General features: G+C 41.6%; 3 protein-coding genes across 4 annotated transcripts; 1 reads left to right on the plus strand and 2 right to left on the minus strand.

The window, feature by feature from the left end:
- Positions 1–10,165: 10,165 nt before the first annotated feature.
- Positions 10,166–18,213, minus strand: ppil4 (peptidylprolyl isomerase (cyclophilin)-like 4). Its single transcript, XM_021600308.3, has 12 exons — positions 18,074–18,213; positions 17,584–17,716; positions 17,363–17,480; positions 17,077–17,219; positions 13,721–13,817; positions 13,404–13,520; positions 13,043–13,167; positions 12,842–12,908; positions 11,982–12,093; positions 11,711–11,801; positions 11,349–11,478; positions 10,166–11,093 (listed from the first exon to the last, which is right to left on the minus strand). Exons 1-12 carry the CDS (start codon positions 18,141–18,143, stop codon positions 10,920–10,922), a joined length of 1,377 nt encoding a protein of 458 aa, XP_021455983.1. The 5' UTR covers positions 18,144–18,213; the 3' UTR covers positions 10,166–10,919.
- Positions 18,181–22,577, plus strand: ginm1 (glycoprotein integral membrane 1). The gene is made up of 8 exons (XM_021600309.3): positions 18,181–18,592; positions 19,010–19,081; positions 19,175–19,274; positions 19,354–19,508; positions 19,640–19,799; positions 19,926–20,146; positions 20,242–20,405; positions 20,895–22,577. The coding sequence occupies exons 1-8, from the start codon at positions 18,503–18,505 to the stop codon at positions 21,001–21,003; spliced, it is 1,071 nt and encodes a 356-aa protein (XP_021455984.1). The 5' UTR covers positions 18,181–18,502; the 3' UTR covers positions 21,004–22,577.
- A 2-nt stretch (positions 22,578–22,579) lies between these two features.
- On the minus strand, positions 22,580–27,353 carry katna1 (katanin p60 (ATPase containing) subunit A 1). 2 transcript variants are annotated; one of them, XM_021600306.3, is made up of 11 exons: positions 26,983–27,353; positions 26,450–26,612; positions 26,196–26,341; positions 25,640–25,829; positions 25,160–25,275; positions 24,925–25,030; positions 24,663–24,821; positions 24,391–24,517; positions 23,802–23,936; positions 23,573–23,699; positions 22,580–23,338 (listed from the first exon to the last, which is right to left on the minus strand). In XM_021600306.3, exons 2-11 carry the CDS (start codon positions 26,609–26,611, stop codon positions 23,140–23,142), a joined length of 1,467 nt encoding a protein of 488 aa, XP_021455981.2. In that variant the 5' UTR covers position 26,612; positions 26,983–27,353; the 3' UTR covers positions 22,580–23,139. The 2 variants fall into 2 exon arrangements, with proteins under 2 accessions (XP_021455981.2, XP_021455982.2); XM_021600307.3 differs by having other exon boundaries at positions 25,640–25,808; positions 26,983–27,202.
- Between the last annotated feature and the right edge of the window lie 385 nt (positions 27,354–27,738).

The following is a 27,738-nucleotide window of genomic DNA, read 5'->3' on the forward strand; positions in this document are numbered from 1 at the left end:
ACACAGTGGGTCTCCTTGAGACTTAATAGGGGAGAGTGGGGTAAGTTGAGCCATTTTTTTACATTCCGCTTCACAACATGCTTAGAAAAAAAGGTGCTAAATAGAACCATATAGGGTTCTTCAGGTTTGTCCCCATAGGGGAACCCTTTTTGGTGCTAGGTAGAACCCTTTGCAAAGGGTTCTACCTATGACCCTCTATGTAGGGTTCTACCCAAAAAACATTTAATTATCTAAAGGTTCTTGCAAGAAGAACCATTTCACTTTTGGAGGGTTCTTCCTAGAACCGTCTATGAACGGTTCCACCAGCCTTATTAGCATTTAAAATAACATTCTTTATGACAGTAATTACATATACTGTATAGTAAGGCCTTTCTTCAATTGTGTTAGGAAAGTCCTGGTTTACAGGCCACATCAGGCCTGCAAGTCACATTATGCTGGCTTGCAAAGTGATGTGTAATTCCAGTTTGAATCCGGACAGAGTTGGGTTAAGTGGCATTTTTTCACTTGCAACCTGCAATCAGAATGATTGCTGGGGTAGGGAAGATTGAATACTGAGAGTACCTCAATCATCTAAACTGGAACAACCATCCCGGTAATGAGTGTAATATGTCGTATAATGGAGGAAAGTCATACTTTTTCAATTCATTCAGGGGGAGGGTTTAGTATTGTTTTATTTAGTCTGGGGGAGGGTCATGTAATTTGTAATGGATTATATGTCATATATAGCTCAGTGTTTGAGAATTAGTTGCATATTATATCTCAACGTGTACCCGATGCTGCCCCTCATCCCTGACACTCTGCTGGGCGCTCAATATCAAGTGCGCCTAGTGTGGTCTCAATTAAATGATCCATTGCCTATACTTTAGGCCATAGGCCTAGGGCTAGGCTGTATGGAGACCATGCTTGGAGACGCACAGGGCAAATTTATATTTATAAAAACATTTACAGTATCAGTCAAAAGTTTGGACACACCTACTCATTCAAGGGTTTTACTTTATTTTTTTATTTTTTTATACATTGTACAGTAATAGTGAAGACATCAAAACTATGAAATATCACATATGGAATCATGTAGTAACCAAACAAGTGTTAAACAAATCAAAATATATTTTAGATTCTTCAAAGTAGCCACCCTTTGCCTTGATGACAGCTTTGCATTCTCTCAACCAGCTTCATGATGTAGTCACCTGGAATGCTTTTCCAACAGTCTTGAAGGAGTTCCCACATATTCTGAGCACTTGTTGGCAGCTTTTCCTTCACTCTGTGGTCCAACTCATCCCAAACCATCTCAATTGGGTTGAGGTCGGGTGATTGTGGAGGCCAGGTCATCGGATGCAGCACTCCATAACTCTCCTTATATGTAAAATAGCCCTTACACAGCCTGGAGGTGTGTTTTGGGTCATTGTCCTTTTGAAAAACAAATGATAGCAACACTAAGCGCAAACCAGATGGGATGGTGTAGTGCTGCCAAATGCTGTGATAGCCATGCTGGTTGAGTGTGCCTTGAATTCTAAATAGATTATTGACAGTGTCACCAGCAAAGCACGCCCACACCATCACATCTCTTCCTCCATGCTTCACGGTGGGAACCACACACGGCGGTTGGAACCAAAAATCTAACATTTGGACGCCTCAGACCAAAGGCGACATTTCCATTTCCACTGGTCTAATGTCCATTGTTTCTTGGCCCAAGCAAGTCTCTTCTTATTATAATTTGTATCCTTTGTAGTGTTTTTTTTGCAGCAATTTGACCATGAAGGCCTGATTCACACAGTCTCCTCTGAACAGTTGATGTTGAGATGTGTACGTTACTTGAACTCTGTGAGGTGCAATCTGAGGTGCGGTTAATTGCCCATTTCTGAGGCTGTTAACTCTGCTGCAGAGTTAACTCTGTGTCTTCCTTTCCTGTGGCAGTCCTGATGAGAGCCTGTTTCATCATAGCGCTTGATGGTTTTTGCAACTGCACTTGAAGAAACTTTCAAAGTTCTTGACATTTTCCTTATTGACTGACCTTCATGTCTTTAAATAATGATGGACTATCATTTCTCTTTGCTTATTTGAGCTGTTCTTGCCATAATATGGACACGGTATTTTACCAAATGGGGCTATCTTCTGAATACCACCACTACCTTGTCACAACACAACTGATTAGCTCAAACGCATTAGAAAGGAAAGAAATTCCACAAATTAACTTTTTGTTATTTGAAAGGCATTCCAGGTGACTACCTCATGATGCTGGTTGACAAAATGCCAAGAGTGTGCAAAAATATAATCAAGGCAAAATGGTGGCTATTTGAAGAATCTCAAATATAGAATATATTTTAATTTGTTTAACACTTGTTTTGTTACTACACGATCACATATGTGTTATTTCATAGTGTTGGTGTCTTCTCTATTATTCTACAATGTAGAAAACAGTAAAAAATGAAGAAAAACCTTTGAATGAGTAGGTGTGTCCAAACTTTTGACCGGTACTGTATGTCAGGAAATGAATGACAAATATTCAACACATGTATTTGGAAAATACAGTATTTGTGTCACAAAGAAGTTGGCTGAACAACAGATGAGGAAAATCACCATAGCCACAGTTCAAATATTTTGCATGCATGCAGCACAGCATAATGCACAATGGTACAGTAAACTTTATCCGGCTCATTCAAATTGTGTGGTGACATAATACAGTAGGTTAGTCAGTTATTTTAACATCTCAACGTGCATGCGTGAGGCACAGAATGATCATACAACACTTGTTACACAATTAACAATAACAAAAGAAGACATCCGACGTATGCACGATACGTTTACAGAATATTTTCGTGAGTGTTTGCGTAAAATAATCGTGGATTTCTGGTTGAGGTGAGGCAATCTCATTGGACATGCATGACAGCTGTTTTCGCAGGAACAGTTCAAAATACAGCAGTTCCAACTGGTAGAGATTCCTGGCAAAAATGTCTTGCATTCTACATCCTTATCTGCCTGCATGGACGGTAGTGAGAATCAGTGGAGGGTTCATTTAACAAAACAAGTAGAATATTCTCATTGTCAACAGTGAAGAGGCAACTCTGGGATGCTGGCCTTCTAGGCAGAGTTCCTCTGTCCAGTGTCTGTGTTCTTTTGCCCATCTTAATCTTTTATTTTTATTGGCCAGTCTGAGATATGGCTTTTTCTTTGCAACTCTGCCTAGAAGGCCAGCATCCTGGAATCACCTCTTCACTGTTGAGACTGGTGTTTTGTGGGTACTATTTAATGAAGCTGCCAGTTAAGGATTTGTGAGACATATGTTAATGGACAATTATTTTTGCTTTTCTTTCAAAAACAAGGACATTTCTAAGTGACCCCAAACTTTTGAACGGTAGTGTATGTAACAGTTTTGCTTCCGTACCTCTCTTCACCCCAACCTGGGCTCGAACCAGAGACCATCTGCACACATCGACAACAGTCTCCCTCGAAACACCGTTACCCATCATTCCACAAAAGCTACAGCCCTTGCAGACCAAGGGAAACAACTACTTCAAGGTCTCAGAGCGATTGAAATGCTATTAGTGCACACCCCGCTACCTAGCTAGCCATTTCACACCAGTTCCAGATAAAATATCCATACATGGGTTTCTGCCTCACAAGTAGCAGACCATCCCCTTGGTGTACTATCTATCTATGAGGTACTATATATATAAAGTGAGTCTGTAAGATCTACGCTATAAAATAAATATGTTCAGTTCCTAAAATGCTATGTATTTCTTCCACAGAAGAGACACAGCAGTTGACCATGATGTGTGATACCACAAACAACAGCCTTCAGCATGGTCATCGACTCTCATATGGGACACTTGGGCACGTTGAGCTGTAGGTTTACAAAAGAGTTTCCTGGTACCACATCGACAATGTCTTCCAAAGAAAACACCAGGGAGAACCCCAAGACATTCAAATATCACTTGACAGCTGTGGAGGCAAAGCAAATGTGAGCTCTCTACTCCTCCTCACCCACTGGCCCTATGCCACAGGAGGCATTGCCAATTCTGCCCTCAGCACTTCCCCTGAGACATTTTATATTTATTTGATAATAGGGGAATAAAGTAAGAGGAGGATCTTTTAAGTTGATTCTGAACCTGATAAGATTCCTGGAACTGACAAACCTTGCTCTTTTTATCTGACAGTTGATACTGTATCAACATCGGCAAACATCCTATCGCCAAATCACCAAATTCACTGGGGATCAGGCAATTTTTCAGGTAAGTTTATTATATATTATATTTTAATGTCTTGGGGGTTCTCCCTGATGTTTGTTGTGTAAGACATTGTCGGCTCAACGTGCCCAAGTGGCCCATATGAGAGTCGATGATGTTGTTTGCTGTTGTTGTTTGTGGTATCACACATCATGATCAACTGCTGTGTCTCTTCTGTGCAAGAAATACATAGCATTTTAGGAACGGAACATATTTCTTTGTATAACAAAGTAGAAAATAACTGAACTTGAAAGTGGGTATGAAGTTTTTCAAACATTTGAGCAGCTTTGTATTGTTGACTGAATAAGTTATTGTCTAGTTTTATGTTTATTTAACTACTATTCAAAAGGATTAAGAGACTACAACTGCACAAGTACATTCCATCCTTTTGCAACTGAGACATTACACATTTTACACCTGTCTGTCTGTAGAACAAACGGGATTACTGTGACTGTCAAAGGACTGTACAATTTGTCCCAATTTCTTACTCATTCTGGTCAATAATGGGAATCAGCTTCTGACCGTGGGATCCTATAACTGTCTGCTCATGGTTTACATTTCTCCAGGGCCATTATATTCACTTCTTTTGTCAAGTGCAGTAGGCAAAAACAGGTTGAATCAATGTTGTTTCCACATCATTTCAATGGAAAACATCAATGTTATGATGTTGAATCAACGTGTAAAACTGATTGGACATGGAAAAAGTCATCGACATCAGGGCATTTCATATGCTTTTCACCAAACTGTTAACCTAAATCCAATGACATGGGGATATTTGTTGTTCATTTCACATTGAATTCACGTTAGTTGACTCAACCAAATAAAATCAAAACTATATGTTGAACTGATGTTTGTGCCCAGTGGGAAGTCTCTGACAGTGGTTAGACAAGGGGGTGGAAAATGTTACGATACGGATGTAACCTTGGTTCTCTGAGTAGAGTAACGGGTCACCAAACGAGCTATGGGAACTCCTTCCCCTTCACACAATGTGATTGAGATGCTTAATATCAAAGATGTTTACAGAGTGACATACTGTCTATCACTTCACTCAAACCCCAATGAGGTGGAGGAACGACATGACAGCTTGGCGACTCTAATCAGAGATCCGTAACCCAAAGTTCTCTCTTTTTCCCCCCGTTACAGGTCACCAAACGACCCATGGGAGAGGCTGTACCGAAGAGGTCATTCGGACAACAGACTGGGATAGCTCACCATTTAACTTAGCCCAGATATCTTTGTATCCCCCACAGGATGTAACAGAATATAATTACAGGATAACTCAGAATTTCAACTGTGGTATACAACTGTATACACCAGCAAACCGAAAGCTAGAACTTACAACATGAGGCTTCAATTGTGTGCAACAGCACCAAGTGTGGAAGGCCTCTGTATAGAACATTCATCTCATGTACAAGGTTCAAGGTATTGCTCACGTATTATCTGGGTTGAGCCACCATGTCGTCTGGAGTTGGTCTACCTGCTGCAGCGTATGATTTTGACACTGCATTGGTAATCCAATGTGCCAGAGGATGTCCTGGTTGCCTGAACTGCATCAATTATCAAGGAGGCCAACCCTGCAGCTATAAGGCGGTGACGTTCAGGGTCCACACCTACAACTTCAGTATGCTGGGTTTGGGGTGCAAAAGCCTGCCGCTCGCTTGTGACTGGAGGTCCGCTCGAAGAGGGAGATCCCATGGTCGGGATGGTTGTCGGCTGTACAAAGTCTGAAAACCAGTGATGCCTTGGCCAATGTCGAGCAACAAGTAGAGCTGACGCGCTTTCAATACTGATCTTCCTCAAGACCTAAGGGACTAAGGGAATTGGTGGAAACGCATACAGCAGCCCCCTTGGCCATCTGTGTGACAGGCCATCACACCTGAGTGGGCCTGCTGGACCCTTTATGGAGAACCACATAGGACAATGGGTTGTCTTGCGATGCAAACAGATCGGCGATGGCCCTTCCAAACTGTGCCCAGATCATCTCCACTACTGTCGGATGTATCCAGTCTGAAGGAAGAGGGCCTTCTGCCAGAAGAAGGTCTGCTGCCAGATTCTACACCCGGAAGGTGTACTGATGGGAGGTGTTTGCTTGCCCAAAGCAGTAGCTTTCATCTAAGTAGTTCAGGACCTTGACTCCTGCTTGGCTAAGTGGGGTTGGTGTTGAGCTTAAGCACTGAAAGTGTGAGGGGCGAGCAAAAGGCTGAAGGGTAGAACGCACATTTTTTTTTTTTTGGTATTTACTGTGTGCTGGTAGAATGGGGATATGAAAGTCTGTGTCTTTCAAGTTCACTGTGGTGAACCAATCACCTGGTTGTACTGATTGAAGGATGACTTTGATTGTCAGTATTTTGAAGGGAAGTGCTGAAAGATGACGATTCAGGCACCCTTTTCTGGCACCAGAAAATAGATTGAGTAGAACCGCAGTTTCGTTGCACTGGTTCTACCTCTTCGATTACATGATTTTCCAGGAGCAATGAGATTTCTGAGCAGAGTGTTTGCTTTTGAGCAAGGTTGCGAGCTGTTGTTTTCAAGACACCCCTGAAGTGTGGGGTCGCTGACAAAATTGTGGTGCATAGCCTTGTGTTACAGTTCGTAACACCCATTTGTTGGCCCTTGACCTTTACCAGTTGGAAAGGTGGTGCTCTAGAAAGCGGTGTTGATGTGACCAAGGCTCTGCATGCTGTGGTGCAGAGGGGACGCATCCTGCATACGGTGTGCCCAAGAGGCGATGCTGCGCTCCACCACTTCGGTAAGGCAGAGAGTGTCTGTTCCTCCACTCCTGAGCATGTGCAGCGTGAGTCTGAGCCTGGTTTATTGGCATCCCAATTGGGGCCCTGGGACGGGAGTAATGGTTTGCTGGCTGATGCAGCTCCATCTGTGTTTCTCTGTCTTCCTTAAACACTTGGAGGATTTGGGCCGCTGCTGGGTCAAATGTCTGGCCAGGTGATATGGGTACACCTAGGAGTTGAGGATTTGGGCCGCTGCTGGGTCAAATGTCTGGCCAGGTGATATGGGTACACCTAGGAGTTGAGGATTCGGGCCGCTGCTGGGCTAAATGTCTGGCCAGGTGATATGGGTACACATAGGAGTGGAGGATTTGGGCCGCTGATGGGCTAAATGTCTGGCCAGGTGATATGGGTACACCCAGGAGTGGAACCGTCTCTTTGTCAGGGAGCTTGGACTGCGCTAACCATAGGTGGCGTTGTGCAACCGACAGCATTGCCAAAGATTTCCCAACCATCTGAGCATTGCCCTGAAGGCATTGGATGATCAGGTCTGTAACTGTTTTTTCATGGTCTCAGCGTCATAGCTTGTGGAGAGGCGTTCCTGCAGCTCCTTCTGATGCAAGGCTAGTATCGCTGCTGAATTGCCTAGCCTGTCGGCTGAAGCAGTGCTTTCATGTGTCCTTTTTAGATGCCCTGCATCATTTGTTATGCAGCTCTTGGGCTGAAATGTGTTGGAGAGAAGCAGGCAGAACAAGCAAAGCAAATGATTTGGCCATACGGGAGAAATATCTAAAAGCATTCTCATCTGTTCCATGAACTGTAGCTAAGCGAGTGCATATGCTTGGCACGGCAGGGGTTCGGTCATTTGGCATGCTCCAGTCTTTGAACAAAGGGATGCATGCCTTAGTCTTTGAAGAACTGAATTAATCAAACTTGGGTGCGGGCCCCATGACAGTATCATTTCAAATCCAAAGTGCTGGAGTACAGAGCCAAAACAACAACAAAAAAATTGTCATTGTCCTAATACTTTTGGAGCTCACTGTATGTGTGGCTAATTTAGCTAGCTAGCTAGGAGCTAATTTCTGAGGTAACGGGATAGACCCGAAGCTAGCTAACACACAAAGATGGAAATGCCAGACAAAAATAAATAAAAGTTAGCTAGTATAGGCAGGCACAATAACGAGAGAGGAGTAGATTTGATAAAAAATCATCACCTCAGGCACCTCCTCGGGTTGTTGAAAAATCGTAATTCCGTAAAAAAAGTAATCCGAAGGGGATTAATATTAATCGCGTAATGTAAAATATATAAATGTGAGAGTGAAGAAAAGACAGTATGTTATGCCACACCATCTTTTATAGTGACAGGTCCCATGGTACAGTAAGGGTGTGGCGTGACTGTAAACATATTTGATATTAAGCATCTCAATCACACAGCGTGAAGGGGAAGGAGTTCCCATAGGTCGTTTGGTGACCCGTTACAAAAATGAAAGAGAACAATACTTGCATGCTCTCTCACTCAGTAAAAGGTCAAAACAACCCCTTCCTTATAAGGAGCTTCAAAATGGCATCTCATTCGGAGAAACAACCAAGTATGTAATGATTTGTGAAATGTCAAATGACTAATTATGGTGAATGTTGGCCGGGGTCTCTCATGCTTTAATTCGGGTAACTCCGAGATGGCTAGAAGTGGTGGCCCACAGTGTTGCACAATTAGAGGCCCTGTGGAAAACTCAATGACTGTTAGCTAGCTGCACATGCACCCCTCACTGTGCTATTCTTCTATGTCTGCCAAGGCTGAAAACATTATTCTGAACACTTTGGGTCAGGGCTTTATCGAATTACATTTAGCTCGCCTTTGGTTTTTCCCACACATGTCACTAATATACTTCAACACATGATTTGGGTTGGGCTAACTAATATCCTCTCTGACAGTACTGCCAATATACTGACCAAAAACATTTTCAAACTGTAGCCAAAAGAGGATACCTAATTTATTAATGTAGCCCACACAACTTTCATCCTGCATGGCTGCCTCCAACTTCTTCTCATATCACTCAGGGAGTTGGAAGGTGAGTAATCATCGGTGTTGTCGTCGAGTCACTAAACCTCGAGCCCGAGTCAAGTCCCCTGTGCTTGAGTCAGAGTCGAGTCACGATACCCTATGGCTGAAGTCCGAGTCGAGTACAAGTCACCAATGGTCAAGTCCATCAATTTATAATAGATCTTATTATACAATTGTTTCTAGTCGCCACCGATGGCAGTATATCGCCACTCCCTCGTGAAAAAAACGACTAATGTACTAGTTAGTCATTACCTCACAAGTTCTACACAATACCTGTTTAACTACTTATTTACTACATATATGAATGGTAAGTCCAGCTCTCAGCTATTTTTTTGTAATTGCCCACTGATATTTCTGTAGGTTTTTTATTGCAGAGTAAAAACTAAAGGGAGACATGTCATAACCTGGCGAAGAGATGCAGGGGAGAAGTTGGAGGTGGGTAGAGCGAGACGACAAATTCAAAGACAGCATATTTGTCTATAATCAGGGGGAGACAAATAGCTAGACTGTTGTTTTACCATTAAACTCAATAGTAGTATTGTGTTCAATTCCTTAAACAGTTTGTGTTTCCTAACCAGGCAAACCGAAATAGTAGGCTGGTGACTGGTGGTTATGAATCAAGAGAGTCGCCTCTGCGATGTGTAGCCGATGATTATCGGAGCAGAGCTTGCCTGCCCACAACCCTCACTTGCAGCTCACCAGCTGATATAAGCTACGTGTGCTGGGTGTGGCGTGCCCTTTCACTGCCAGATAACAGAACCCTTGTTGCTCTGCGCATCCAGTGCTGCTAATATTTTCCTTACCATAGTACCCTATCTAGTCCAACTGCAAATACAAGTCGCGAGAATCCAAGTCAAATCAGAAGTCATGAAAATCTGGACTCCGTCCTGACCACAACACTGGGTATCATGCTATTTCATTGACATACGGCTTGAACTCATGGGGAGGATGACACAGGGAATCAATCCCCTCTGCAGTGTGCATACAGACAACTCACGCTTTCCATGCCCACTACCCAGCTAACAATTCTAGGTACAGAGAACGTTTTTGTAATATTACCCGTGATGTTCCCCTAATGTTTGAGAGTCTAGTTTTCCGTTAGTTGATGGAACATTCTATGTTAGCAAAAACCTTCTTAAAACATTTTTAGCATGTTTTGGTGTTAAAGTTCAGAATGTTCCTTTAATGTAAAAAATTACTTATCTAGAATGTGGTTACAATATTCTCAGAATATACAATGTTCTAGATGCGCTTTAAGAACATTCATGTGTCTGAGGGTTAAAATTGTGGGAATATTTGTTAGCTGGGTACATTTATTTTCTGTACAAAAGCTGGAAAAAAAACTACAGTCAAAAAAAGGTTAAAATATGGACAAACATGGGGGGGGGGGGGAATCATTCACCTGCCCATTAATAAACAGAGAAAGGGGGGTGGGGTATAAGTCAAACCAAAATACAATTATACTTATAGAACATTACTGACTGGGGACTTAGTTATTATGTGTGTATGGAGATTGATTTGGAAAATGCTGTGTAGACCTAAATACAGAATGTTGCCCTATAGGAATCGAGCAGTTCAGGCTGAAATGTTTTATTATTCATAATGAGCAGTGTTCTCAGGTTACGTAACACTGTGTTACTTCCAGGTAATTAGGGTAAACATCCCATTATATTTCCCCCCCCCCATGTAATGTGAGGGCCGAGTCCCTAGTGCTGCTCTCTCAGACATGGGTGGTGTTGGGGTAGTAGGGGCCACAGTGACAGGTATCAGGGCGGTCCAATTCCATTTCAATTGAGTCAATTCATGAAATGAACTGACATTTATTTTTCAAAGAGGATTTTCCAATTCAGTATATGGATGGGGAATTGAAATGGAATTGGCCTCAACCCTGTTCCTATCCCTCTCTCATCATCGGTGTCTGCTCCTCTCCTTGTCTTTAGACTTCTTGGGTGAGCGACTGCGGCTCCTCTCTGGGCGGTGCTTTTCATGGGACTTGCTGTGCTTGTGGTGGCGGTCTCTTTCCCTGGAGCGTGAATGCTGCCGGTCTGTCTTTTTCTCCCGCCTGGGCTCCTCACTGTTCCACTGTAGGTATAACATAGGGAGAGAAACAGGTTTGACAAAGGTTCAAGAGAAATCTTTGGTGGTGCTGAAACAAAGCTCTGTGGAATGACTCAGTATACCTCAAGTGACTAGTGTCACAACTGCTGAAATGACAAGCCATTCCCAAATGACATGAGTCATGCTTATTCTAATGCTCCTACTGAACATTCTTGTGAAAGAAAGTATATGTGCCCACCACAAGGAAAACAATTAGTTCAAGAGCCATTTTCAGGCCACCTTGGATTTCCTGGATTTCCTGGTGTCCTCGTCATCCGAGTGATTGTGTTTCTTATCCTTGTGTTTCTTCTCAGCATGCCGATGGCTTGTTCCTTCTTCCTCTTCCTCTAAAAGCAGGTCGTATTTGGAGCTTTTGGGAATGTTTAGAAAAACTTGAGGAAGTAAAGTGTGCAATTCCAAGTTTGCCAAGTCTTTCAGAGAAATGTCATTTCTTCCAACAGAGAAATGTCTTCACAATAGTTTACCTCTCTCTGTCCTGACAGCTATGTGAAATGGTGCACAGTTGAGTTTAAGTATTTTACACTTGAACTCATATTCTCCTCTACATATTGAATAGCAAATATAAACACATTTAAGGATACTCCTGCTTAGGTTTGACTTTATCCTTGAGAGCTAATTTGGATCCCGCGTCTTTTTCATAGGCCTTGAAGTCATCCTTGGTATACTTTCCACCTAGAAAACAAAAGACCCATGTGAAGTTCTCTACTTAGCAGAGGTGAATGGCACATCCTTTAGTTTAAGTGCCTTATTAGGGCTTAATTGAGTCTCTGAAAGTATACATAACACATACTTTATGGATCACACAAAACCTTTAAATAAAAGTCCAAGTGAGTTGTTTTAATAAGTGTTTACCTTTGCCTTTCCACTTGATCTTTGAAACAGACTGGCTGAAGTCCACGTGTATGCGCCTGTCATCTATGAGCACATTGTCCATCTTGAAGAAGGCCTTTTCACAGTCCTCCTCCTGTGCACAGAAAGGACATCAATTGCATCTAAAAGAGGGTCATGTGAGCCCTTATGGATCCAGTGAACAAGGGAATTAATTTCAGTAAACAAAACCATATGACCATTCAAATGAATTCATTTAAACCCTCTCAATTCTGACTAACTGGTGCCATCTATTGATATTTTGCACAACTGCACTTGAATTGTTCAAAAAGGAATCTCTATCTTTAGATTTCTGTCTTGATTTGTATGCTGAACAAAAATATAAACGCAACATGCAACAATTTGAACGATTTTACTGAGTTACAGTTCATATAAGGAAATCAGTTAATTTAAAATAATTTATTAGGCCTTCATCTATGGATTTCACAACTGGGCAGGGGTGCAGCCATGGGTGGGCCTGGGAGGGCATAGGCTCACCCACTGGGGAGCAAGGCCAAGCCAATTAGAATGAGTTTTTCCCCACAAAAGGACTTTATTACAGACAGAAATACTCAGTTTCATCAGTGCCTGGGTGGCTGGTCTCAGACGATCTCGCAGGTGAAAAAGCTTTTTACAGAACATTTCTGGGACCTTTTACTTCAGCTCATGAAACATGGGACCAACACTTTACATGTTGCATTTGTATTTTTGTTCTGTGTACTTATGAACCGGAGTGGAGCAATGTTCAACTTTTATTTCTATGCATAATCAAAATAGGGCTAAAATGCTTTTATGATAACTCATGGTACATAAAGCAATCATGTGAAAACCAAACCAATACACACCTTTTCAAACTCTATGAAAGCATAGCACAGAGACTCTCCTGACTTCCAGTCTCTGATGATCTCACAGCTGTAGCAAATTAAGAACATGTTAATCATGGTACATTCAATATTTAAATTGGTTAGGACTAGGTCTATTTATAATTAAATATGTATCGTAATGTTATGAGGCCAGTATATGGAAATAGACAGGGTCTATTTTACCACTTAATAAGTCCGAAGCGGGAGAAAATGATCTCCAGGTCTTCATCTGTGGTCACAGGGTTCAGCTTACACACAAACAGCACATTCTCAGGAGGTTTCACTTCCGCATCAGGGAGATCACCCACCTACACAAGCACATACACACGTCAAACCACAAAACTCTTATAAAACCACCATATAATGTTTACAACACTAATATGTTCACTAGCTAATTAACTACTACAGCAGAAGTACTGTTGGGTTCTTCAACAGCAATCTGCACAAACAAGTGGTAATGTTGAGTGTTACAAAATCCCTTCTGCCATCACTCCTGAAAGTATGGACATCCTCTACAAGGCTAAGTGGACCACCCCCCTCTCACCATCTCCAGCAGGATAGCCTGTGTCTTGGCCTCCTTCTCCTTCAGCAGCTCATCCAGCTCCTCAGCCTTCTTCCCATCTGTGTCGTTGATCACTTCATCAGCTCCAATACGACCACTCTGCACACCAAAGAGGGGCCAGTAAGGTTAGACGTCAGAAGTTGCATCATTCATTGTTTTCTGGTACTGAAGACAATAATGAACTAACTTAAACCTGTTTAATTTTATATTAAAGTAATATCGTTTACAATACTTTTGCTCTGAAAGGGAGATATGCATTGCTTTTAATTCAACGGTACAGAAAGTGTCCAGTCACATACATCCAGCTGTTCCTTGGTAGGCTCAGGGGAGCGGTCAGGCACGGGCAAGTCAGCAGGGTCATCGAAAGGGTCTTCCAGGATCACAGTGTGGTTTATTCTGCAATAACAAAACAAGTATCATACCTATTTTCTCTCCACCTTATACTGGGATGTCTATCTGAGTAGGTCATTTTATTGACACCACTGTAGCAGGGTTTACTTTTGGAAAATGTGCCGCCGGACATAAAAAAAAAAAAAAGCTACAATATGCAACTTTTTGGGCGACCTGACCAAATTTGCATAGAAATGTGAGTTATAGATCTGTCATCGAAAGCAAGTATAAGAAGTAGTAGATCTGTTCTGTGTGTGCTATTTCTATGCTTCCCATTCAAGTTTCATTTTAGAGAGTGTTTTACTTTCGGTTTTGTACATCAGCTTCAAACAGCTGAAAATACAATATTTTTGGTTATGGAAAATATATTTTACAGCGGTTTAGATGGTACAATGATTCTCTACACTATACTTGCTTGTTTTGTCACAAACTGAAATTCTGCCAACTTTTTGCAAATTGGAAATGATTTCTGCATATTGCACCCTTAATTTACCAGATATTTGAGAAATTTACCGGACCCATACACATTGGGTGCGTAACCTGATTAGGGCGTCCACCCACAGTGGTCAGACTGACAGAAATCGCATTTAGATGAAAGTAATTCATATTAACAGAACATGGAAGTCGAGGATGCAATGATGTGCGGTCCTTCTTACCGAATTCTGATGCGCACTTTAAAGATGTTAGAACAACTGTCCACATTTACTTTTCATCAGTCAACAAGATGAGTACCGAACAGCAAAATCTCTAGCCCATGTCAATCTACACTGAACAAAAATATAGTTACAATTCAGTTCAGGCACGACTCCAACACCCTCATCAAGTTTTCCGTTGACACAACATTGGTAGGCCTGATCACAGACAACTATGAGACAGCCTATAGGGAGGAGCTCAGAGACCTGGCCGTGTGGTGCAAGGACAACAACTTCTCCCTCAACGTGATCAAGACAAAGGAGATGATCGTGGACTACAGGAAAAGGAGGACCAAGCAAGCCCCCATTCTCAATGACGGGGCTGTAGTGGAGCAGGTTGAGATCTTCAAGTTCCCTGGTGTCCACATCACCAACAAACTATCATGGTCCAAACAAACTAAGACAGTCGTGAAGAGGGCACAACAAAACTTATTCCCTCTCAGGAGACTGAAAAGATTTGGCATGGGTCCTCAGATCCTCAAAAGGTTTTACAGCTGTACCATTGAGAGCATCCTGACTGGTTGCATAACTGCCTGGTATGACAACTGCTCGGCCTCCGACCGCAAGGCACTACAGAGGGTAGTGCATACGGCCCAGTACATCACTGGGGCCAAGTTTCCTGCCATCCAGGACCTCTATACCAGGACCCATGAGGAAAGTCCTAAAATATGTCAAAGACTCCAGCCACCCTATTCGTAGACTGTTCTCTCTGCTGCCACAAAGCAAGCGGTACCAGAACGCCAGGTCTAGGTCCAAAAGGATTCTAATCAGTTTCTACCCCCAAGCCACAAGACTCCTGAACAGCTAATCAAAGGGCTACCTCTTTCACGCTGCTGCTACTCTCTGTTTATTATCTATGCATAGTCACTTTAACTCTACCTACATGTACATAATACCTCAATTACCTCAACTAACCGGTGCCCCCGCACATTGACTCTGTACCGGCACCCCCTGTATATAGCCTCGCTTTTATTTTTTTACTGCTGCTGTTTTATTATTTGTTACTTTTATTTTACATTTTTTACTTAACACTTTTTCTTAAAACTGCATTGTTGGTTAAGGGCTTGTAATTAAGTATTTCATTGTATTCGGCGCATGTGACAAATTCAATTTGATTTGATTTAAACTAAATCAGTAAATTGAAATAAATAAATTAGGTCCTAATCTATGGATTTCACATGACTGGGAATACAGATATGCATCACAGATACCTTTTTAAAAAAGTATGGGATGTATATGGATCAGAAAACCAGTCATTATCTGGTGTGACCATTTGCCTCTTGCAGCGCAAAATCGCCTTTGCATAGAGTTGATCAGGATGTTGGTTGGGGCCTGTGGAATGTTGTCTCCTCTTCAATGTGTGTTTTGAAGTTTTTCTATGCAAGTCAGTTAAGAAAAAAATATTATTTACAATGACGAGTTGCGTTGCTGGATACTGACGGGGACGGGAACATGCTGTCATACACGTCGATCCAGAGCATCCCAAACTTGCTCAATGGGTGACATGTCTGGTGAGTATGCATGCCATTTCCAGCTTCCAGGAATTGTGTACGGATCCTTGCGACATGGGGCTGTGCATTGTCATGCTAAAACATGACGTGATGGGAGTGGATGAATGGCAAATTGCACGCCCATACCATCACACCACGGGGCACTCTGTTCACAACGTTGACATAAGCAAACCGCTCGCCCACACGACACCATACACACTGTTTGCCATCTGCCCGGTACAGTTGACACCGGGATTCATCCGTTTCAAGCGTGCCAGTAGCCATCCAAGGTGAGCATTTTCCCACTTAAGTCGATTACGATGCCGAACTGCGGTCATGTCAAGACCCTGCTGAGGACGACTAGCACGCAGATGAGCTTCCCTGAGACAGTCTGTGCAAAAATTATTCATTTGTGCAAACCCAATGTTTTATCAGCTGTCCGGGTGGCTGGTCTCAGACGATCCTGCAGGTGAAGAAGCCGGATGTGGAGGTCCTGCGCTGCCGTGGTTACACATGATCTGCGGTTGTGAGGCCGGTTGGACGTACTTCTCTCTAAAACAACAAATTCTCTAAAACGACCTTGGAGGCGGCTTATGGTCGAGAAATTAACTTTCAGTTTTCTGGCAAAAGCTTTGGTGGACAGTCTTGCAGACAGCATGCCAATTAAAAACTCCCTCAACTTGAGACATCTGTGGCATTGTGTTGTGACACAAAACTGCACATTTTAGAGTGGCCTTTTATTGTCCCCAGCACAAAATGTAATGATCATGCTGTTTAATCAGCTTCTTGATATGCCACATCTGTATACTGTATGCGTATTGATAAATAAGATACATAACAAATATACTGTACACATGCACCAATTTAATTTGACTAAGTAATGCAAATTAACCTATAGACCAATAAGAATGACCAGTCAAATGTATTTATATTGACAGGTATTTACATCAATAAATAGGCTAAACTCTAGGTATTCATAGAACAGTGAGTGTTTATTATAATTTTTTTGTATAAAATTCTATTCTAATCTCCCTCTAAAATGGCTACATTAAAATATGATTAAAGGAAATTAAATTTGCTGACCTGATATCCTGAAAAGGGATGAAATCCTTGTCAACGAAGGTCTCATTGATCTTGGCCAAGACGTCCATACCCTCTGACACCTCTCCGAACACAGTGTGGACCCCATCCAGGTAGTCCAAGTTCTCACCAGTGGTGATCAGGAACTGGGGACCAAGGAGATTGTTACAGCACAAATAAAAGATTTCAGATGCTTGCCATCTGTCCTACTCGAATCTGTAGGCTAACATTGTGGCTTTCAAACTGATAGCAGTTAAATACTGAGGAGGTGGATGGCAGTTTTACCAACCTGAGAACCATGTTGGTCACTGCCATTGTTCACCATGGACACCATCCCCTTCTTTCTGTGTTTGATCCGTGGGTTTTTCTCTGCATCATAGAAGCGGGCCTGGTCTCCATATAGTTTACTGAGGGTATAGAAAATAAATCATCAACATTCCTGTGAGATATAAACTACAGCTGTGATGATGATTTTGGACAATGCTGTTTATGCTAAGGAAGAGGACTGACCCATAGACAGATTCTCCACCACGGCCAGTCCCAGTGGGATCTCCAGTCTGCACAATAAAATCTCTCTGGACATTGTGGATGAGGCAGTAATTGTAGAATTTGATTTTGCATAACTTCAGGAAATTCAGGGATGCTAGAAAAAAAAGGAGCTGATCATCATTATGAGAACACATCACATTCATAAGACGTTAGGATTTCCTTTCCCTGAGTTTCAATGATTGCGCCACATCAACACAGAGTGAACTGTCAGATGGAGTGTCCCCAAAGCAATCCTATCTTTTTAAATGTTTGTTAGCTAGCCTAAATATAACATTAACAGGTAGCATTTGCTATCGCTGGGTAAATGAATGGTTGGCTATCTTGTTATCTAGCACTTGCTAGCAGCAACTTAAAAGGCGATATTTGACTTTCTGAGAAGCTTTAATTATAACGAAATGTAGGCGGTGTTACCAAATATTAACGTCGGATGTGTTAGTGCATGTTTTCTTACTTTTAGGCCTTTCTTCTGTAAATAAATCAATGACGATATCACCCAATGTTGTTTCAAGAAGAACCGCCATGTTTGCAGGGTGACTGCGCAGCTGCGCACGCGCTCTTGTTTGGTTCCGGTGTCACTTGGGGGTGTTGTGGGTTTCCACTAGTTACCACAACCACAAAGTCAGAACATCTATATGGTAAAAATGTACGAAAACCAAAAAAATAATTTTGTCTTATTTTAAGGTTAGGGTTAGGTATAAGGTTAGCCACGTGATTAAGTTAAGGATTAGGTTTAAAATCACATTTTAAGAATATAAATCGTAGAAATAGGCGGAGTTAATGACTTTGTGGCCGTGGTAACTGGTGACGACCGTATTGTTGTTTCCTTTGATCAGACTGAAAATAAGTTTCCTGCAAAATATTTTTCAACGACCGCTAGAAGATGGCGATGAAACGAACATTAAGTTATTCTCTATTTTTTCTGTTTATGTCGTTTATTTTAGCTGAGTCTGCACCTCGACAGTTGAACACGGTAGGAGACAAATTTACCACGGTACTAGACTAGATAGCTATAAAAAAAAATATTTATAAAAATAAACTAGTCTAGATAACGTCAACTGTTAGCTGGTCAAATCAACAAGGTAACGTTAGTCTTAACTATGTTTACCTACTGTGCTGAATGCAGCTAACTAGCGAGTCAACTAATATTGGTAGGTAACTAGCTGGCTAATGATGCTAACGTTACCTTTGTTGCTATCTGACTCACTGCAGCTAGCTAACTAGCTAATGTTTATGTTTTTATCCAAGTAGCATGAGAACAATACAAGCCAGGTAGCATGCCCTGAAGTGTCACTCTCACTGGTCCTGATGTTTTGGTGAATAATGTTATTTACCTAGCTAGCTAATGTGTATATCATGTTCCTCTTTCCCATTCATGATTCTCACACAGGAAAGCATTCTGATCAATGTGACAGCAGGGACATTGGATGACACACAGGTGCAGGAGTCCAACAACTTGCAGGTAAGCTATAATACTCTGAAGTTGTCTATTAATAAGCCTGTCATAATGGTATTGGATAATAACATAATTAAATCAATACATTTACCTTTTCAGATCAACCTGAATATTTCAGTGGATGAAGAACAGGTGCTCATCAATGACATCCCTGTGGAGTTGTCAGGGGTGACTAGGTTGAACTGCCAGGCCTTGCTGTGTGAGTAGTGAAAATGCTTTTGCTGCTTACAGAACTGCATTATGCACCTGATTAATACAGATTTTTACTCTGTTTACAGTGGATACCATCAATGGAACCAGTGAATTTGAATCTGGTGACTATGTGTCCACTGTCACCCGGGTGATGGTGAGCCAGAATCGCCTGTGGAGTGATTCAGAAGAGGTGGTGGCTCTCCAGGTGTTCAGCGAGGTCATTGAGATGGAGGGGAAAAAGGTCAAGTTACTTGGAGAAAAGGACAAAATAATTGTTAGGATATTTGTCACAGCATATTTTCACCATGGTGGGTGGTACAATGATGGTAAATCTGTGATCTTATGGCTTTTGTGTCCTTTTCTATCACTTAGGTCCAGCAGCCAGAAATGTGCGAAGTGAAGATACTGATGAGCCCCAATTTCCAGAAGCTTGCTCAGTATACCAACACCTACCCCATTGGACACAGTGAGATCTTCAGGATCCCAAGGGAAAATGATGTGGTCATCACAGATCCAACAAATCCTAAAAAAGGTATGCAAGAATAACTATTTTTGTTCTCATACTTTTACATGAAAAGGACAAGTTCTCAATTCCATTACTAAAGTAGTGTTCCTAAATTAGTTTGTGAACGGTAATGTTCCACTTCCTTCTGCTCAGCTGAAGACCAAGTGATGTCCCATACCACCATTCATTACCCTCTGAAGCATGCTGACACCACCCAGGAGGAGATTGCTGCCCCAGGCAAGCTCCCAGAGACTCCCCTCCGCATGGACCCAGACTTGCTGTATGATAACAATGATGAGGATGATGACTTGGGAGGGCTGTCGGATGAAATGCAGACAGAGGCACCGCTCAAACAATCCATCTCCTCTTACAGTGTAAGTAAATTGGACATCAGATCCAAATCAAATGCACAAAATACATTTTCTAGGATGTGCTCGGAATGTGCTTTGAAGTTTGAATCTGTTTGCAGGCCATGTGTCGATGGGTGGAGGAGGTGAGGGACCGCCTGCGACGCTTCTGGTCTGAGTCCTTGCCCCTGTTCTTCTTGATCATGTGGGTGGTGGTGATTGGTGTGGTTGGGTCAGCGGTCATTGTCAAGATCCTGGACATGCTCTTCCCAACATGTGAACACAAGTATGTTTTCACATAGGTCCTGTTGTGCCTGCTTACATGATTGTTGTAGAATTAAATGAAACATTGCCAGGTCAGTATGCAGGATTTGTCATTGACCACACCTTACTGCCAAGACCATTTGAGGCACATCAGTCGCATCTTTTCTTAATGCGGCAATTAGCAGTAGAACAAAAGTGTCTTCCCCACCCCTGTTTTAGTAAAAAGCTGAGGGATGGCTGGAGAAATGTAACCACACTCAAATTCATAGACAGAGGTATGGATGCAAGGACTGAACATACATGCTAATGCTATCAAAATTAGTTTGAACCAAACATTGGAGTATACTTCGGGTTCTGATAGGACACGACAGCTGAACTAAGCACATCTTTTTCAAGAATCAATGGGTACATATTAATGATGGAAGTTTAAAATTGTAAGTAGCACTGCTGATTGCCCCCTTTTTAAGTGTGATTTTTACTAGGAAAATTAATGTTGTACCTTTTCCTCTAGGGGAATTTTCCATTTAAATCCTGTGACTCTGATGCCTGAAGATGAGAAACACACCCTGCTAGAGAACATTGAAATAGAAGCAGAGGAAAAAGCCTTAAATGAAAACTGAAGACTGATGAAGTGGAGTGAGTCTGATTGCAGCTGTTGACAACAAGGCATTATGTGGTTAGAGAAACCATAATCTTTTTGTAGCACTTAAACATGCATTGCATACACATTATTTGCTTTATACCCTCTACTCAAAACATGAATCTATGTTAATACTGCAAGCAGATCATACCTATGGACCTAGCTACCTACTGCACACTGTTACTTTTAATATTATGATTGTGTTACCTCAAGTTACAATATTACTTTGTGTTAAGAAGTTTGGATATACAGGTAGCCTAGCGGTGAAGAGTGTTGGGCCAGTAACCTGAAAGGGCGCTGGTTTGAATCCCCGAGCTGACTGTGAATATGCCGATGTTCCCTTGGGCAAGGCACGTAACCCTAATTGCTCATGTAAGTCGCTCTGGATAAGAGCGTCTGCTAAATGACAAATGTAAATATACCACACGTTAATATTGGTTTATTGCTCATTTTATCATTCTGACTGGAGGATTGAACTGAGGATTTGGTGTTTGTCTGCATGCAAGACAAGCAGCTTTTATTTACTGTTTTTTTTAGCCAGTACATATGTCAAGGCCTCACCTATACATTAATTGTAAAAGGATCAAAAACAAAAAAAATATTGAATGTTGCTATTGCATTTTGACTAAGCTTGACTCTTGGCTGCGGTAAAGTTCATAAAATGGACAGGAATGCCTAGTCTTGCACCCATAAGTGCAGTGCAGAATAATGATCAAATATGAAATCTAACCATTTCAATTGTTCGAGAAGACAGTTCCTAGTGGCGCGACCTCTGGGGCATATTCACTTGGCTCTCTGTCACAGATACAGATAGACCTAGAAAGTATAGCATGGACATGAACTGGAGAAGCGATTCATTTCCAGTCTTTACATTCCAATTATGTTCACTCTGGAAACATTGCACTCACAGAATAAGCCCCCGCTGCTTTAATAAATGCTTGTTCGTATGCATTTGAACTGAATATGGTTAACGGATGTTCTTTGCAATTAATGAAAATGGTGACACTTATAGGACCTTTTTTTTTTATAAAGCGCATCTTGTCTCAATATAGTTAGTCAGACCTACTCTTCTCCCAGTAGCATATTGGCTGGTTTGCCTCAAAGGCATGACCAAAATATAATTGTATCAATGTGATTCAAGGCTAGGCTCCTGGTTGACGTACGCATGGCATTGAATGGGGCCTTGGCACATTGACTTTCTGCCTCAGCAGAACTTGCAAGAGAGGCCGTAGTAGTGAATGCAGTTGGCGGTCACAGAAACCGCTTAAGAAGGAAACTGCATGCCGATTTGAACTTCAGTGAATGGATGAAGAACGTAAGTTATTTGACCTTTTTGTTGCTTCTATGGTGCCTCAATTCCATTTCAGTCTTGTGTTGTACTGAAGCATGGGAGCATGACTTGTGTGCATAATGTATTTTCATTCTAATCAAACTACATTGAATTCCCAAATGCTGCTCAATAAATGTTTCTGTAATGTTAGTGACATTCACGCTACACAATACAGCCAGGTTACATGCAAATAAAGCACATGGAAGCCTTGTCAATGCAAGTAATATTTGACTTTTATAGCTTTATTAAGACATGGTTAGTGTTCTATGATTGGTATATAAATTCACATCCACAAAATGTGGGTAGAACCAGTTGGTTCCCTAAATACATATTTAGAAATTAAATCAAGGTCATAAAAAATGTTCTGGTAGTGTATCTTTGATTAACTGATAGCAGTAGCACATCTGATAAAACCCAAAGACACTGGATACTTTGGTAGCAAAGGAGTTCAATTGAAATAGAAAGAACCATATAATTTGCTGTCATGAGACCTGGTAGTGCAAATGAATGAACTTACTTAACAGCTAATCTACTAGTGTAAATTGAGCTATAATAAAACACATCAGAGAATCATTTGGTTTTCAACAGTCTTCGTTCCAGCACTCCTGGGCCTTTATAGAACAGCTTACTTAGGTGCATGGTTACCCTACTTTAAGGCATTTCGCATCACCTAGCCTAAGATATAAATAATTTACAAAGAAAGGGAAACCATTACAGTTAAATTATTGTTCCCAGAATATCAACTGAGCATCCCACCAAATCCCCTGCAGGCTTCCTGATTAACTCTCAGCAGGAGCCAAACTCTTCAATCCACTTCTCATACTTCTCTAGATCGGACGCCGATACAGACTTGGACACTTTCTTCAGAGAAGACTCAAAGTCCTCCATGGTGGTGGGCATGTGCATCTCGGCTCTGGAGATGTTACGGATCTCCTCTGGCGTCAGCCCCTCGATCCTTCGCCGCATGGCCATCAGAGAGGCGTCCCTACAGATGTAATGGACAGTGTTTACTAAAGGCAGTGGAACACACCTGACTTTACTCTCATAAAGTGAAGAGTGGTTCATTTCACCATTATTTCCTAATTGAAGAGGCATCTCGTTTTCAAATCAGTGAGTCTCAGCTGAATGATTGTATTTGAACAAATACGCAAGTGTTTATTTACGACTGTTCGCTTAAATATATATATTTTTTAATAAACCTGAAAAGATAAGGCCTTACCTGCACACATTGGTGATGTCTGCTCCTGAGTAGCCCTCACTCTGCTCTGCTATCTTTGCCATATCCACATCATTGGCCAGCTCCAGCTCCTTTAGGTTGATCCTCAGCAGCTCCACTCTGCCCTTGGCTGCAGAGAAAACAAGCCAGTCACACCATTGTGAACATATACATACATACACATATATATATATATATATTTCAGGAAAACAGTGTTCCAATGATTGTTGACCTGAAGGCAGAGGGATGTAGATTCTCTTCTCCAGACGTCTCCTCAGAGCCTCATCGATGTCCCAGGGAAAGTTAGTGGCTGCCAGCACCATCACCATCTTAGAGGGATCCTCATTATCTGATGCTCCTCCCACACCTAAACAGCATAAAATCCCATTAACAATCAAATTTATATTATCACTGCTATGTATTTAAGGTACAATCTATTGGGCAATAAACATTGTTGTAGAGACATGAATAGTGCATGTACCAGTGGTGCATGCACCAGTGACTTGGTCTATTAAAAAAAAGTGGTCCGATGAAGCAGATGCTAAACTACAGGACTGTTTTGCTATCACAGACTGGAACATGTTCCGGGATTCTTCCGATGGCATTGAGCAGTACACCACATCAGTCACTGGCTTTATCAATAAGTGCATCGAGGACGTCGTCCCCACTGTTCACCTAATAACTTTTTTGCACTATTGGTTAGAGCCTGTAAGTAAGCATTTCTCTGTAAGGTCTGTTGTATTCAGCGCATGTGACAAACTTTGATTTGATTTAATTAATTTGGCCTCCCAAATTAAGCAGAGTGGCTGCTGTTACTGTACCATCCATCTGGACCAGCAGCTCTGCCTTCACCCGCCGGCTAGCCTCATGTTCCTCTGACGTTCCTCTGCGGCTGCACATGGAGTCAATCTCATCAATGAATATGGTGGTGGGGGCATAGAACCGGGCCTGTTCAGAGGAGAAAATTAAACACTGAAGAGCCACACCTCAAAAACAGCCTTTTCACATTTTCGTAATATGATGCCGCCGGTTCTCTCTTTCAGGAAGAAAAATGTACTGCACGGGCAGAGGAGCTGATGAGGCAGAACCTTACCATTTCAAATAGAATGCGGACTAGTTTTTCAGACTCTCCTCTGTACTTGGAAGTGAGAGTAGAAGACGAGACGTTAAAGAATGTGGTTCTGCACTCTGTGGCAACGGCTTTGGCCAGAAGAGTCTTTCCTGTGCCTGGAGGACCCACCATAAGCACACCCTAAGAAAATATTGCACATGGATACACCACATATTAGCAAGGCATCATATCAACCAATGCAAATAATATATAAATCAAGTGGGCCTTGGGCTTCGATGTATACCTTCCATGGTCTTCGTATTCCTTTGAAAAACTCTGGCATCCACATAGGTAGCACAACAGCTTCTTTCAAAAGCTTTTTTGCTTCTTCCAAGTCTGCAATATCATCCCTATAGGGGGGAAAAATATTTCCTGTTAGACAACTCTTAAAATGAAAAACATACATTATATTTTTAGGATAATCCTGGAGGTTAATGATAGCTGTTCAGGGAGGTTAATTGATAGCCAGTCAAACATACCATTTGACATTGGGGTTCTGTGAAATGATGTCTCTCTCCAGGGCCTCAATAAGGTCTTTGTCATATCCTTGTCCGTCAAACCGCTTCACCTCTTTCTCTGAGACTTCAGCTTTGTTCTGCAAGGCAAACATACAGGAAGATTGTCAGCCCTGAGGGGGCTCACTGTGTAGCAGAGGCTCACTCTATTCCAGGAACCAGACTGACAAGGTGGTGATGATGATTTTAAGGTAAACAGAGTGAACAATGTTTGGTCAACAGTGCAAATAGCTTTCAAGTTAAGGTTGGGTAATGCCAGGCAAAGCATTACATTTTCCCTGGGACAGTGATCATTTATAAAGTTGAACCTTTATATTTTCGTGCGTTTACAATGAAAAGATAATCCTCCTTGTGGTAGGAGTGGTCTATGTGTGTATTATGTAAGGGTGTAACAAAGAATCTTTCAGTCCCTATTTGAGCCCTTGATGGTACATTGTCATTTACCTTGTCGTCTTTTGGTTTGGCTGGGGGCTCTTTTTTTTCCTTGCCCTTCAAAGGTTTGGCTCGGTCCCCATTGGCCCCACGTGGTGACTGCCGATGCTGAGCCCGCACACCGGCCACACTCAGGCGGTTGTTGTGTGGTTTACTGTCTTTGTAGGGAACCGGGGGCCTCCTAACCGGAAGAGGAGAGGCTCTTTAAGGAAAGAAGGGAATAGTACATCAATCAGCCTAAGCACTCCAAATAATACAAACTAGCTGAACCTAAAAGTATCTTAAAAGATGACATTTGGACATCAAGTGGGTACCTTTGAGTGCTGAAAGAGCAGGCCACTACCAGGCACTCTGAGCACTAATCTCACTCATATGACTGGATCATTAAGTTATTTTCTTCAGACAAACAGCTTATTCTCCCCTCTTACTAACCAAAGTGCAAACCCCATCAGATACTAATGCAAAGACATGAAAACAACTTGAATATATTTTCCAAGTAAATGAATGACTGGGTCTCTAAATATATACACTAGAATAGAAATCTGTGTGAAAGGAGTCCATGCTGTACCTGCGCTCTACTTGTACAGGCCATATGTCATTAATGTCATCTTGATTACTTGGTGGTTTGGATGGGGTGGTCTCCAGTTGAAAACTTTCTAGAGTTGTCATTATTTCTTGAACCTGATTGTTTTCTTCGTTTATCTCTTGCCATACCTGTAAAGAGATGTCAGTAAATGTGCCTTTCTTATGTTGCTATTGACCAAAACTCTGTTCCAATCAAACAAACTTAGGTTTAACAATGACAAATGTCATAGATTTTACCTGTTGCCATTTCTGTTGGAAGCTACTGTCCCGTACTGTGAAAAGGTATTTCTTGATTTGTTCAAGTACTCCCCGATAACAAACAATAGCAGAACTGTAGTTCCCAAGCAAAGCGTACTCTCGAGCAAGTTTCACGTTTTCATTGATCTCATGCAGACTCATTCTAGAGAGATGAACATTTTATTAGATTAAAGTGATGTTTTTTGTGGTGTTATAATGCAGTTCTCCCCAGAAGGCATGACAACAGAGATCCTGTAAAACAAAACATTAAATGGCAAAAGATGGACATGAAGATGCCAGCTGTGACAGGGAGTTGAATGATATCGGATTGTTAGCTTAGCATAACTTGGCTAGTTTGTTAACTAACACGTTTCAGATGAACGAACATCACAATTTAGAAAATACCAGCAATAAAACTAGCAAAAGTATTTGTTACATAGCGTTACTGGCACATAAAACATTTCATGTCAAATTAGCAACTACAAATTAACTCCCAAACTTCTTTAGCATGCTAGTTTGCTAGCTACACCCACCTGTTGCATTGATGTAAAAAACAAAATACGACACAAAAAGTGTAGAACCGCACCCAAGGACTGAAACAAATCGAGTCAAGCGTTTAAAAATGGCAAAAAAATATAACGTTAATTACATTTCTTTTCGTCTGACAAAAAGAGCTAAAACCACACCGAAACCAGACAACACACCCGCCTATGAACGTTTGAAGCTGTCAACTCAGGCGTCATATCCTGAACTGGAATCAGAAATGGAACGGCAGCAACAGCAGCATTATTTTAACTCTTTCATATACAACACGTTAAAATACAAATATGGCTTTGACCCTCTTCAACAGACGACACCTTTGGGTGAACAGATTTTGATTTGTGTGGTACCCTCAAACACAACTCTAGACCTCGAAGCGAGTTCCACTGCGTGTTTTCATTGTTCCCCACTAATCAGGGACAGTGGTGTAAATTACTTAAGTAAAAATACTTTAAAGTACTACTTAAGTAGATTCTGTACTTTACTAATTTATATTTTTGACATATTTTACTTTTAGTTCACTGCATTCCTAAAGAAAATAATGTACTCTTTACTCCATACATTTTCCCTGACACCGAAAAGTCAGTGTTACATTTTGAATGCTTAACAGGACAATTCACACACTTATCCTGAGAAAATCCCCGGTTATCCCTACTGCGTCTGATCTGGTGGACTCACTAAACACAAATGCTTTGTTTGTCGATGATGTCTTAGTGTTGGAGTGTGCCCCTGACTATCTGTAATTGGAG

The sequence above is a fragment of the Oncorhynchus mykiss genome, chromosome 4 (assembly GCF_057628025.1).
Source record: "Oncorhynchus mykiss isolate SJ-2025 chromosome 4, ASM5762802v1, whole genome shotgun sequence".
In the NCBI taxonomy this organism is placed as follows: Eukaryota; Metazoa; Chordata; class Actinopteri; order Salmoniformes; family Salmonidae; genus Oncorhynchus; species Oncorhynchus mykiss.